Source organism: Micromesistius poutassou (assembly GCF_964030765.1).
Source record: "Micromesistius poutassou genome assembly, chromosome: 18".
NCBI lineage: Eukaryota > Metazoa > Chordata > Actinopteri > Gadiformes > Gadidae > Micromesistius > Micromesistius poutassou.
Genome location: NC_140288.1, coordinates 4,453,450 through 4,467,883, shown reverse-complemented (window position 1 = coordinate 4,467,883; position 14,434 = coordinate 4,453,450). Strand labels below are relative to the sequence as shown.

Here is a 14,434-nt window from a genome sequence, read left to right as displayed (position 1 = left end):
TCGCTGACCTTGTGCAGCGCAGGGGCCGTGCACAACTCATAATGTGACGCACACACACACACACACACACACACACACACAAAGACCTACACTTATATGTAGATTCAGACTCACACAGCCTCACACACACACACACACACACACACACAAGCACACACACCTACACTTATATGTAGATTCAGACTCACACAGACCCACACTCACACACACACACACACACACATCCATACACACACTCGCACAAGGTAAAACGTGAATCTGCCGACGGCCGCATGCTTTCTCATTGCCAGCGTAGAACTAAGCTCTGAAGGGCAGCTCTCAAACAGGGTCCACACACTGCAACAGTCTCACATTCATCACACACAAACATCATGAAACCTTGACTGGGTCGCACCAGCTATGTCTTGTGTGTGTATGTTTTGTGTGTAAAGTCCCCACTAAGTCCGCAATAACCACTAGTAAGTAAATGCGTAAATTGAAGCTGTTTGTTACCGCTTCACCATGACAACCAAGTTGTATCTCTCGAATCAGTCGACTCAACAACAAGCCACGACGTTAACAAGGAGGTGCTTGAGAAAACGAGAGGCGTTATCGATGCGCATGGCGATGGGGGTTGACTTAAGGTGTGGTTGGGACGCGCGTACCCTTTAGAATCAGCCTGGAATCGCCGGATGGTTTGTAACACACAACCATCTGGGAAGACGTCCTTAGGAACTGTTTGGAAAAGGGCAGGAACTTAGAGAAAGACTTGGCAGGTGATTGGATGAACCATCCGTCTATTAGCGTCTTATCACGTAGGTCTCTGATAGGTAGTTCTCTGATTGACCGGAGCCGGCGTCGTCCGGACCGCAAGGGAGCGACTTGAAGTCGTCTGACGGCACGTGATCATGCGAATCCTGCTTTGTCGCAAGGTCACTCTAGAATACCTTTTTTTTTTTTGTAAGAAAACACGAGTTAAAGAGTTAAACCGGCAGGTTGTCCTGTGTCTGAGCAGTCTGCCGCAGTGCACACACTGAGCGCCCGGTCCTAGCCCCGCCTCCACATAGTTACATACATTGTTTATTTCACCAATTATATTTAGTCAACATCCGCCGCCACCATTTACATTTCTGGACGTTTTGAATTAGTCCCGTGTAAACCCGGACCTAGTGACCACTGACGTTGTAGTTGTAGGTGACGTTTGGTCTCATGGGAGCCACGGCCGTCTCCTGACCTTCTATGAGGTTCTAGGACGTCACAAGGGAGGGAGGCGACCGGTTCAGACCAGTTCCTGAGTCTGTCCTGTCCTGTGTGACTGTGACATGCTGTTGTACTGAGATCCTTTCAGTAAAGACATGAATACATTAGAGAATTATTAGATGAATAGATTTAGACACACTGGCCCCAAATGTGCCGTCTTTTTTTTTTAACTACCATTCCACACAACATCCATACAACATACACGTCAATACACCAAGACCAATGGTTTATTCATAGTACTTAATTGTGTAGCATCTGCAGTAGCTAGCTATCACTGCTGTATGCGGGGAATGGGGTTAGCCTGGCGATTGTCAGTACTTGCACTTGGTTCTATGAACGTCTTTACTGTACCGACGGCGATATATTGTTTCACTTCTTATGACAAATGTACTTATTGTAAGTCGCTTTGGATAAAAGCGTCTGCTAAATGCCCTAAATGTAAATGTAATTGGCTGGTTGGGCTGTCCTTCATTAGTCTTTGGTTTCCAATTGAACAAGAGGAATAAATCACTGCGCAGCACGACACAAGAAGATCCAGAAACCGTGTAGAACCGTCCAGAAGCCCCGCCCCCTCCTGACTCTAGCTCGTTCCGCCTGCAGCGTTTTAAACGCACAAATTCCCCGTCCTCTGTCCACACACTGGTTCTATTTTAATCCCAATGTGTGTGTGTGTGTGTGTGTGATATTCCTCCTGCTCGGACTCTCATCTACCTTACCTCTACCTTGCCGACATGTCGGTTGGTTGTTTGTGTAAGCCTTCTAGAATCTTCGGAAACCATGACAACGCCATGAATTATTTTTTGGTTTCGCATTCCATTTCCCGGAGCAGATAGTTGTCATGGTTTCCCTAAAGATTCTTAGAAGGTTTCCCCCCCCCCCCCCCCCCCGACTAACCAATATTATGGCGGCTTGGTGAATAGTATTCATTCTAAGGGAGGTTTTCATTGAATGTTGTCGATGCGACCTTGCTTTCAATGTCTTATCTGCACATTTGATCCCGCGGTCACCCCAACGCCGCAGGGGCCTGGGAAAGGGTCGGCTCATCCGTCTACTTCATGCACGGACGAGCCAAGTGTTTGCTATTAAGGAATTTAGAAGAGGCTTTCATCCACTTTACGGTGATGGATAGGTTTAATGAAGGAGCAGGGTTGCAGGGTTGAGGCGTCTTGCATCAAGGATACCTCAGGGACCACAATGGAAATAAGCCTTCGGGCTTTATCGTGACATCCCTGACTCCCTACTATTATGCATTTTAATGTATGACACTATGAGTGCTGTTCATATTCGATATCAAAAATGGTCAAATCAAATCAATCAATCAATCAATACCTAGCTATATAGGCTGCTGAAATTGGAGAGCCAGTATTTTGGCTAGATGGCAAACACCCTGGTCACTACACTAGGCTGCCTCCTGTACCAGCCTATCCCTGGTCACTACACTAGGCTGCCTCCTGTACCAGCCTATCCCTGGTCACTAACCTAGGCTGCCTCCTGTACCAGCCTATCCCTGGTCCCTAACCTAGGCTGCCTCCTGTACCAGCCTATCCCTGGTCACTAACCTAGGCTGCCTCCTGTACCAGCCTATCCCTGGTCACTAACCTAGGCTGCCTCCTGTACCAGCCTATCCCTGGTCCCTCGGATGAGATGGAGGACTGGACCAAGGGGGGGGCTCTGCTACTCTCTCTCCTCCCCAGCCGGTCTGGGCTTGGTCTCTGCCCCGGACATGGGCGGTGCCCTCCAACACGGTTATGTAACCGAGGCCTGCGTCTTTGGCTCGCGCTTTCTTCCGATGGAATGAAGGCTTGTGATTGGTCGACCGGAGACAATTGAAGCAATGCTTTTTTTTTTTTTGATTTGCTAGACTCCTGCACCTGAGCTTGGGATTGTTTTTGTCAGAATGGCGGGATTTAGCTCAGCACCGCCACCAGACTTACCAGTAACCCTGGAGATACTGCTTGGAGCGCTCTCTAAAATAGATTCTATTAATCATTCATAGGCTGCCAACTATTTAGCATTCAGTCAGCCAGCAGATGTTTTTATCTTAAGAGACTTTAGTGAATTTTGTTGATGTCACAGAGTGATCAAAGTATGTCAGGTCTTGTGGCCCAGGAAATGCCTTGGTACCCCGGGTCCTGCTCTGCCAGGTTACTGTGACAACAGTGACACATGGAACATGCAGAAAAAAAAAAAAAAAACAGATACAACCCTGGTTGTATCATCGTGATGTTGTTGTGCAAAGCAGGATTTGTGTCGTGCGTTGACGTCCCCCCCCCCGCCCCCTCCCTGTGCAGTCTCTTCCTTTGTGTGTGATTGTGTGTTTGTGTTGTGTGCGTCTCCGTCTGTCTGGTTGACACAGCTGTGTCGTGTGTTTATATAAGCTGTGACTCAAACAAACGAGCGTTGGTGCATCAAACTCAGGGACAAAAGAGACTGTAAATGTTTCTGTTTCCGTTAAAGGGGTTTTAAAACCTGCATCGCTAAGAGTATTAGCGGAATTAATGTGCATCGTTTCAACTTGAATGTGTATATAATAGTGGATGAGTCACATTAATACTGCTGATAGTACTAACCCTAGTTCAGATTCTGAGACAGGTGAGCAGCCTTTGTAATGCTTTATAAATGGAGGAAATACACATGGATTTCACATGGATTTCTTTAATGAAAAGGTATGCTCAATACAACTGGAAGAAATCTTAATCTCCACCGCTATAGGATTCTCAGGTGAGCTGGTAAAGAGCTGAAACTTGCTGCGTCATGATATGACTTCTGAGCTCACAGTAGACACGCCATTTGGGTTGGAATTTGTTTTCTTTGATGTCATACTATCATAGATTGTTATGTGGGGGTGCGGTGATGCCGTGCAATGTCATATATAGACATCACATATATGTGATGTCACAGATGCTACGTGATGTCACAGACGCTTGATGTCACAGACACTACGTGATGTCATAGACGCTACGTGATGTCATAGATGCTACGCAATGTCACAGATCGATGCTGCGTGATGGCCATGGATTTCTATCTGATGTCCTCGATGCTTGATATGAATTGTAATGCAGACATAGCGTCTGTTCTGTACTGAAAAGCTTGAATCAAGATGTTGTATACGTTATGGTTATTAAAGAACTGTCAGAATACATCAGGCAGAGCGAAGGGAAGAGACAAACGTCTGACAGATATGACCTTGTGTCGTCCACCTCCTCACACACTCTCATCCTGCTGTCCCTCAAGGTTTCATGGATTATATATAATATATATAATATATATAAATATATACTCTTAATACCATGTAGTGTATAGAGATGCTGTCTGCAGAATAGCCACTGCTGATGCTGCAAATAGACCCACACAGAACCGCTCAGACACTCAGAGTGATACTAAATGCATGCTATTTGGTGGACATCCAAACAGTCTTACTATACCATTGTGCACGAGTATACGAGTGCATCTGTTCTGAGCACATCAACATCCACGTTCTCAGATAAAGTCAAATACAATTTACTTTGTTAATTCTAATTTGTGGACATTTCCGTTGGCAGCAGAAACAAATAGATATGGAAAATATATCTATCTGCACAATATGAGTGGTAATCTATTGTTTTTCATTACTTTGATTCCCGCCGTTGCAGTCCTTGTGTTTGGTTAATCCGTGGGGATCCACCACTGCCTGCCACCAGCCCCAGGGTTTAAGCTAGTCCTGATGAGCTTAGCGGTTTATTCTATGATACCCCACCAATGTTAAACGGCTACTGAACAGATTAATATGCTAATTCTAGGTCCAGATGGCTAGTGTAGCGATATGGCTAATAACGCACTGTGGCTCCAACATGGCCGCTCAGCCTCTCTGACACACAGTGGAAAAGATTACACAGCGCTGCCATGGCAACCGATGGGAAAAACGCGATTTAAACTATTACATAAAATCCATGTGAAAGTAGTGTTTCTTTTAGGTGGGGGGGGGGGGGGATTCATTTATTTTGTGATACATTTAAGAAATAATACAAATAATGTTTATTTTATTTGATATTAAATTATAGATATTTTGAATTTAATATCATTGTAGAAACGTTGGATATATTACTGGACTGATGTAATTTAAATCTCATTATTTGAGGTGTATAATTCCATTATGCTTTCCCTCAATAGGGAAATAAATGGAGCAAATACTAATTTGAAGAACAGCCATCTGTGTTCTCTGTGTGTGTTTGTGTGAGCAAATAAGTTTCTGCTTGCTTGCTGAAATAGGAACACATTTGAAACACACACACACACACACACACACACACACACACACACACACACACACACACACACACACACACACACACACACACACACACACACACACACACACACACACAGACGCTCATGTGTAAACATTACTGAAAAACAATCACAGCAAGACAAGGTCAATACGGTTCAGAGTGTCTTGTCTACAAACTTGTGAGAGACTGTGTGTGTGTGTGTGTATGTGTGTGTGTGTGTGCGCGTGCGCGTGCGTGCGCATGCGTGCGTGCATGACCAATCATAGACCATATCAATCTCACTTTGCTTCCCCCTAATTCCTTCGTTTGCATTCTACAGAGATTATGAATGACGTCATCAAGAAGGTGAAGAAGAAGGGGGAGTGGAAGGTAAGAAATGAGAATCACCATCTCACCCGACCAGGGTCCACGGTCACGTGTTGAAAGATGTCTGTGGACATTTCCAGGGCTCTAGAAATGCTCTTCTTCGTTCGAAAAACGCTCCTCAATTGTTTACAGCTGTGCTGTGTCAGATACCAGTGAGTAGGTGGGAGACAATCAGAACTCTACTAAAATCTCAGTAACTGGTCTGTTCAGCTGTGTAACGTGAACTAGTGTAAGGGAGTGTCCATAGTAAGATTCTAGTAAACAAATGGAGATTTTGTAGAATATATCAGTCAGAGGATGTGAATTATAGATAACTTGAAATGTATTCAGTGATCAGTATTAACTATAAATGTGTCCACATTGCGTTTGTTAGTATCCAAAAGTACAGTTTTGTTTACAGCTACATTACTATATTTATTAACCTTTTAGTTCTGTGAATCACTGCAAAATGCCCACGTAGAACTCACAGCAGCTGCAGTTAATGGCATCAGTGTCAGGGATCACAACACAGGCAGCAAAGAACGATCCCGAGGTGTCAGAAAAGACCTAATTAGTCAATAACCAATCAATCGATCTTAACGCAAGTCTGCAGATAGACACTGTTGGTGGTTACTGTAGAAATCACATATGACGGCTGACCCATAATGACTGCTATATTTACAATTACTACTAAAGCTCAGTTGTACAATTTCATATACAATAGGTGAGAAACATCTAGAAATTAGAAATCTTACAGTCTGTAATACGAGTGTAACTGTTTTGTGTGTTTGTTCAAGGCACGTGTAGCTGGTGTGTGTGTCTGTTCCAGGCGTGTGTAGCTGGTGTTTGTGTGTCTGTTCCAGGCGTGTGTAACAGGTGTTTGTGTGTCTGTTCCAGGCGCTGATAGTGGACCAGCTGAGTATGAGGATGCTGTCATCCTGCTGTAAAATGACAGACATCATGACGGAGGGAATCACCAGTAAGACTACGATACGATACAACTTTATTTAACACTAGTCACTGGTTTACTTCAAGATGATTTGTGTTGTCTATTTCTGTCTGTCTGTCTATTTCTCTTGCTCAACACATCTCTTTATCTCTTCCTCCCTCTATCTCCTCTCTCCTCCTTTCTCTCTCTCCTCTCGCTTCCTCTCTATCTCACTCTTTCCGTCTCTCTCCACCCCCTCCCTCTCTCTGCCTGTCTCTCTCTCTCTATGTATATCTACCTTTCTCTCTCTCCCTGTGTGTATGGTGTCTCTCTCTCCCCCTCCCCCCCCCCCCCTCTCTGTCTCTCTCTCTCTCTCTCTCTCTCTCTCTCTCTCTCTCTCTCTCTCTCTCCCCCTCTCCCCCCCCCTCTCTCTTTCTCTCTCTCTCTCTCTCTCTCTAGTTGTGGAGGACATAAACAAGCGAAGAGAGCCACTTCCTACCCTGGAGGCCATCTACCTCATAACCCCCACAGAGAAGGTGCTCACACACACACACACACACACACACACACACACACACACACACACACATACACATATACACAAGTATATATTTATAGAGGAGTAGTGCATAGGCTGTTTCCAGCACAGAAAGTGTATCTATAAATATATATATTTAGATACACTTTCTGTGCTGGAAACATATATATATATATACAGTATATAGATACACAGACATAAAGACACATATATGTACATACACACACATATACACATATATGAAGTGTATGCTGTATGCAGTCGACAGTAAACCACACAGTATTGTGTTACTTCTCACACACACTCGTAAAAAAATACACAAGAACACACACACACACTCTTATTGACTTCAACACACACACAAGTCACACACACACACACACACACACACACACACACTGACAGTGTGTGGCGTCTCTCCCCAGTCTGTGCACACTCTGATTGGAGACTTCAAAGACCCCCACTCAGCCAAATACAAAGGGGCACACGTCTTCTTCACCGACTGTGAGTACACCTTCCTCTTCATCGCTCGTCATCCTCTCTCTCCCATTCATGTCAATGAACATACACGTTTTATTATACTGCAAGTTACTGTATTCTACTGGGGATTCGAATAAACCTCTCGTCTTTTTAAAACGTGGTTTACAAAAACAATGTCAAATATCAAGGTCAGTGTGTCGCTGGTTTGATGCTCAGCTGAGTTGATGCGCCGCTGCCACAACCCCACCCTGATGATGGCTTGACGTGGCTTGGCGTAACATGGCTGTGGCCAATAACCATGACCAAGAAACCAGATACACACAGTGGATCAGGGATATCTGTGCTATAATGACTAGTAAAGAATATACACAGTGGGTGGGTGATATCTGTGCTATGATGACTAGTAAAGAATATACACAGTGGATGGGTGATATCTGTGCTATAATGACTAGTAAAGAATATACACAGTGGGTGGGTGATATCTGTGCTATAATGACTAGTAAATAATATACACAGTGGATGGGTGATATCTGTGCTATAATGACTAGTAAAGACACCATATCAACACAGCGGATGGGTGACATCTGTGCTCCACAGCCTGCCCTGACCCTCTCTTCAACGAGCTGGTGAAGAGCCGTGCCTCCAAAACCATCAAGACCCTGACCGAGATCAACATCGCCTTCCTGCCCTACGAGTCTCAGGTGAACGACCGCCACAGAACCTCATGGAACCATGATGGGATCAGACGGAAACCTCCTAGAACCAAACAGATACCAGATCATCAAACCATGATGGAATCAGACAGAACCCGATAGGGCTGTACAGAATTAGACCACACAGAAGGCTGTAGAACTCGTTGGCCTGTAGAACCAAATAGAATTGGCTAGAATAAGATAGACAGATAAATAGATAGGCACAGACCGAGAAAGAGAGGGATCAGACTGGGTAGTTGTGGATACATTGATATTGTGTACAGTTGAACGATGAATAATACAGTTCTGCCCTTTGGTTCTCTTTGTTTTTCCTTTATGACCTGCGTTTGTTCTGTGCTCTGGTGCGCTGACGTAACGGAGGGCTTTATTGTCCTCCCCGTCCTGGTGAATAGGTCAGCCCGTTTGATTTTATAATGTCATCAGGAACAATGAATGATTAATATAGGACAGACTCAGACTCAAAATCTTGCCAACCTGTTTATTCTGGTGAGCAACTGAAAGTGTCCAAATTATTAATGTTTTAACAATCCCAAACAGGATTTGACTGCTCATGTTTACATCTTATGCATTTCTCTAATGTATATATCCATATCTGCATATACTATATTTTATATATGGAAAGCTAAAAGCTTTCTTCTTTGATTATCTTCTTATGTAATATTAGTGTTGCTACCCCTACATCCTTTCTCTTTCTCCCTGTCATTAGCTTCATGTTCCCCCTGCTGTAACACTATGCCACTCTACCTCTCCCCCCTCTCTCTCTCTCTCTCTCTCTCTCTCTATCCCTCCCTCTCCATCTCTGTATCTCTCTCCCCCTGCTTGCAGACGATGCCTCACAACCCACAATGCATTGCCCTCCCCTGTCTACTCTCATTAATTCAGCGTCAGAGGGTTTCTGCTTCAGGCGAAACACACTCCCCCCCCCCCCCCCTCCTCCCTTCAGCCCGCCCCCCACAAATCACAGTCCTGGCCTCATTGGTTGAGCCAGGCTCCACACAGCCCTCGGCGGCCAATGAGAGCAGGGCTAGCTACGAGAGCCGTCTGCAGGGAGGGAGGGTCACGTGACCAGAGGCAGATGGGGTGGGAGGAGGGGAGGGAGGAGGAGGGGAGGGAGTCAAGGAGAGGAGAGAGGAGAGAGGAGAGGACGAGTGGTAAAGGCAGAGGATGTAAATGAGGAAAAGGTGAATGATATAGCAATAAATGCGGGGTACTTGAATATAGCAACGCAGCCGCGCAGAACGCTATAGAGAGACAGAAGGACACAAGGACACAAGATACATGATAAGATCTGAGGACAAATACAGCAGAGATTTTAGAGGTCAGAGAAGGGTTGTACGTATGTGTGTGTGTGTGTGTGTGTGTGTGTGTGTGTGTGTGTGAGTGAGTGCGTGCGTGCGTGCGTGCGTGGGTGTGGGTGTGCTTGCATGCGTGCATGCGTGCATGTGTGCGTGCGTGCGTGCGTGTGTGTGTGTGTGCACGAGTGTGTAGACTATCATGGATGATGTAATTTGGGACAGTGGTAGTGGTTATTGCTAGTATGTTAACAGCCCAGCCAATGGAATGATGAACCAAAAAAGGATGAGCGTGCCCAGGGCAGAATACTCTCCCAGTCTTCCATTCTGTCTCTCTCACTCTCTGTGTCTGTCTCTATCACTGACTCTCATGTGACTCTCATAACTACATATCTCTTTCCCCCATTACTATGGATCTCTCTCTCTCTCTCTCTCTCTCTCTCTCTCTCTCTCTCTCTCTCTCTCTCTCTCTCACTCTCTCTCTCCCTCTCCCTTCTCCCTTGTCTCTCCCCCTCTCTCTCTCTCTCTCTCTCTCTCCCTCTCTCTCTCATCTCAGCCGTCTCCATGAATGTTTCTACGGAGACATACTGTAAACGGTATTGCGTGCTACACATCATGAATAATAGAATACATAATTAATCTTTCGATGCTGATGCATCGGCTTATAAAACTAGTTGGTCCAGGCTCAACCAACTGATTTAACTCTAAACGTCAACATTAATAAATATGTCCAAACTGATTGATACAGTTATACATGTATATATACTGTGTACATTATATCAGACACAAACGTTGACGCAGAGGGTGGCAGTTTCAACTGCCGCAGCCCTTGTGCATAGCCAGTCTTTAGCCTAGCGTAATAGGAAAGGTAAGCTCGTAACATAAACGATCACATTCATCCGATCTTTCCTCACGATCCACTAGCTGCCCGCCCCATAAGCAGGCCGTCAAAAAAAACGCATCTCTGTAGGCAGCCTGCGCTCCGAGATCGTACACAAAAAACAAACGGTACTACTACCAACCACTCAAAACCAAAATAAATACTATTCCAACCAATCACCGACAAGGGGGCGGGTGTTGTGGGGTTCAGGATTGTTTTTACTGGCTGCACGAAACACAGAAGGGAGGGGGCGAGCTGGCTCTGATTGGTTGGGATCTCGCTTCAAACACCAACAGACGTGACGTCACCCAACATCGCTGGTACAACCTTTAAGTGCGTGCGTGTGTGTGTGTGTGTGTGTGTGTGTGTGTTTGTCCGTGCACAGGTGTACTCTCTGGACAACCCCGATGCGTTCCAGAGCTTCTACAGCCCCCACAAGACCCAGCTGAAGAACGGCGTGATGGAGCGCCTGGCGGAGCAGCTGGCCACGCTCTGCGCCACGCTGAAGGAGTACCCCGCCGTCAGATACAGGGGGTGAGACGCACACACACACACACATACACACACAGGTAAACACACACGCACGCACACGCACATACACACACATATACAAACATACACACACACACATACACATACATACACACACATACACATACACACATATACAAACACACACACACACACACACACACACACACACACACACACACACACACACACATACACACATATACAGACACAGATACACACACACACACACACACACGCACACACACGCACACATACATACTCACACACACACACATACACATAGTACATCGTATGTAATCTTGAGTACATCTCAAGTGTCCTCTCATCATTTCCCATTACGGTTATGCATCCTCTTGCCTCTCCACTGGTCCATCACTGGTCCATCGTCATGGTAACCCTCCTCAAGGTGTGTCCTAAGGCGTTTGCTCTCACCTTGTGTCTCCCAGGGAGTATAAGGACAACGCCACCCTGGCACAGCTGGTGCAGGACAAACTGGACGCCTACAAGGCTGACGACCCCACCATGGGAGAGGTGAGCCGTCTAGATCCATATCCTCCTCTTCCACTGCGCTAGAATCAATATCATTTATTAAGAGCTCATTTATTCAGAGCTCATTTGAGGTCAAACTGACCTTCTCCATCCCCTTTCCATATTTTTTTCTGACTGTGTGCCTGGCTGTCTCTGATCTTGTCTCTCTCTGTCTGTATTTTCTCTCTGTCTGTGTGCCTGTCTGCCTGCCCTCTCTGTCTGTATGTTCTCTCTGTCTGTGGTCCTGTCTGTCTGTCCTCCCTGTCTGTCCTCCCTCCCTGTCTGTGGTCCTGTCTGCCCTCCCTCCCTGTCTCTCTGTCTGTGTGCCTGTCTGTCCTCCCTCCCTGTCTGTGTGCCTGTCTGCCCTCCCTCCCTGTCTCTCTGCCTGTGTGTCCTGGGGGGGTGTCCAGGGTCCTGATAAGGCCCGCTCTCAGCTCATCATCCTGGACCGCGCCTTCGACCCCGTGTCCCCGGTCCTCCACGAGCTCACCTTCCAGGCCATGGGCTACGACCTGCTGCCCATCGAGAACGACGTCTACAAGTAGGCCTCGCCCAGCCTCACGCCCCTAGACCTCTGGAGAACCCGCCTCCGAGGCTCTCGGTTCCCTCCGTCAAATGTCTACGGGAAATAACATGGGGTTTTTGAATGATCGTATATAACAAACTCTGTAGGTGGCGGAGAAGTTAAATCTGCGTCACGTTTTGAACTACACACTTGGGAGAGTCGTGACGTCCGAAGTCTGCGCAGATCCGCGTTAGCATAATGCGTCTTTCGTAATAGTTTACTACTTTAACGGCACCGACAATCCAAAGCTTCAGGGGAAACTAGATGGAAAAAGTGTGTAGTTCAAAATGTGACGCAGCTTTTACTTCTCCGCCACCTACAGAGTTTGTTATGTACGATCATTCATAAACCCCATGTTATCTCCCATAGACATTTGACCGAGGGAACCGGGAGCCTCGGAGGCGGGACTTATTCTTCAGAGGTCTATAGGAAGGGCTTCAATATCACCACAGTCAATGTGACGCACTAACAGTACTCTGCGTACCTGAATGACACCTGCACCCTAGTCCTGGTACATCTGAAATTAAGAAATACAATTTCTGATTCTATATTCCCATTATGCACAATACCGTTGATGCACCAACAGTATTGATAACATTGGTCGATGATATTAAAATATCACCCAACCTGGCATCAATAAAATGCATACTGTCACATATAATGTGGCCTGTGAAGCCTGTTGAGACTGTAACCGTGATTAGGGTTTCTACACACATATTTGACTGAGCACTGTGGTGAATCTTTATGCCCTCAGCCTGCGTGTGTTCTCATCTGTTCTCTGTGGTTCTCCAGGTACGACACCAGCGGGATGGGGGACTCCCGCGAGAAGGAGGTGCTGCTGCACGAGGACGACGACCTCTGGGTGGGCCTGAGACACAAACACATCGCCGAGGTCTCCCAGTAAGTCTTCCTCTCTCTTAACCCTGTTATTCTCCCAGTAAGTCTTCCTCTCTCTTAACCCTGTTATTCTCCCAGTAAGTCTTCCTCTCTCTTAACCCTGTTATTCTCCCAGTAAGTCTTCCTCTCTCTTAACCCTGCTATTCTCCCAGTAAGTCTTCCTCTCTCTTAACCCTGCTATTCTCCCAGTAAGTCTTCCTCTCTCTTAACCCTGTTATTCTCCCCTCTGTTTAATACTATCAGTACCTTGGCCCCCAACAACAGATTACCAGCTTAGCTTTGAGATAACAGATAACAGTTTAAATCTGAAATCTGTCTGTCTCCAGATTTCAGATCAACGTCAGTATCTTTATCTTGCGCTGAGTATCTGTGAGAACGCGGCTCTCTGTAAATGCTGAGTCACAGTAAGCCAGTAAGTGCTCCTCTGCTATTTGGGGCTGACCTCCATTTTGTTTTTGCTGGTGTTAGGGAGGTGACGCGACAGCTGAAGGAGTTCTCCGCCAGCAAGAGGATGAACACGGGGGAGAAGGTATCGCTCAAAATAGATTACCTTCACAAACGCTGGCTCACGGTGGTTCTGTGGGCAACCGTCAAATTATGTTGTGACTTGACGCTTTTACTTGTTTATTGATTTTAAAAGTCTTCAGAGGTAGGACAAAGAAGACACATTATCTGGCTATGCTTCTATGCGTCCATCCTATTGTTTTCCATTAGGCTAAGATAATGTATGCAAATTCACAATCTATATATTTTTCCAAGCCAAGACTCAAGAACTATAAAACAGAACACCACGGTCACCGCAATAGGCTGCGGATATTCTCCAAGGTTACATTTTCAAACTGCTGGGAAGATGTGTGTGTGTGTGTGTGTGTGTGTGTGTGTGTGTCATCGAAGCATTTTCGTGTACTACAGTCTGTATCTTCTAACCCCACAGACCACGATGAGGGACCTCTCTCAGATGTTGAAGAAGATGCCCCAGTACCAGAAGGAACTCAGCAAGGTATGGACGGCAGTACACTGGAATTGCGATGACAGGCCTTTTCAAAGCCAACCCTACATGGAGAGATATGACAGCAGGATCAACCTACCAACCGTCCCAGTGGACTGTACCAACTCGTAGGCTGAGCATCTTACCATCATAGACCTCTGAAGAATAAGTCCCGCCTCTGAGGCTCCCGGTTCCCTTGGTCAAATGTCTATGGGAAATAACATGGGGTTTATGAATGA

General features: G+C 46.0%; 1 protein-coding gene across 2 annotated transcripts in view; it reads left to right on the top strand.

The window, feature by feature from the left end:
- Positions 1-14,434, top strand: part of stxbp1a (syntaxin binding protein 1a) — a gene marked incomplete at its 3' end in the record, with an annotated part of 29,118 nt that overhangs the window by 1,830 nt on the left and 12,854 nt on the right. For both annotated transcript variants that reach the window (XM_084483385.1, XM_084483384.1), the window contains exons 2-12: positions 5,827-5,876; positions 6,750-6,831; positions 7,240-7,316; positions 7,744-7,822; positions 8,396-8,499; positions 11,069-11,217; positions 11,664-11,748; positions 12,156-12,286; positions 13,103-13,210; positions 13,676-13,736; positions 14,142-14,207. In XM_084483385.1, coding sequence (XP_084339511.1) covers positions 5,827-5,876; positions 6,750-6,831; positions 7,240-7,316; positions 7,744-7,822; positions 8,396-8,499; positions 11,069-11,217; positions 11,664-11,748; positions 12,156-12,286; positions 13,103-13,210; positions 13,676-13,736; positions 14,142-14,207 — 992 coding nt within the window. The remainder of the gene's footprint in view (positions 1-5,826; positions 5,877-6,749; positions 6,832-7,239; positions 7,317-7,743; positions 7,823-8,395; positions 8,500-11,068; positions 11,218-11,663; positions 11,749-12,155; positions 12,287-13,102; positions 13,211-13,675; positions 13,737-14,141; positions 14,208-14,434) is intronic.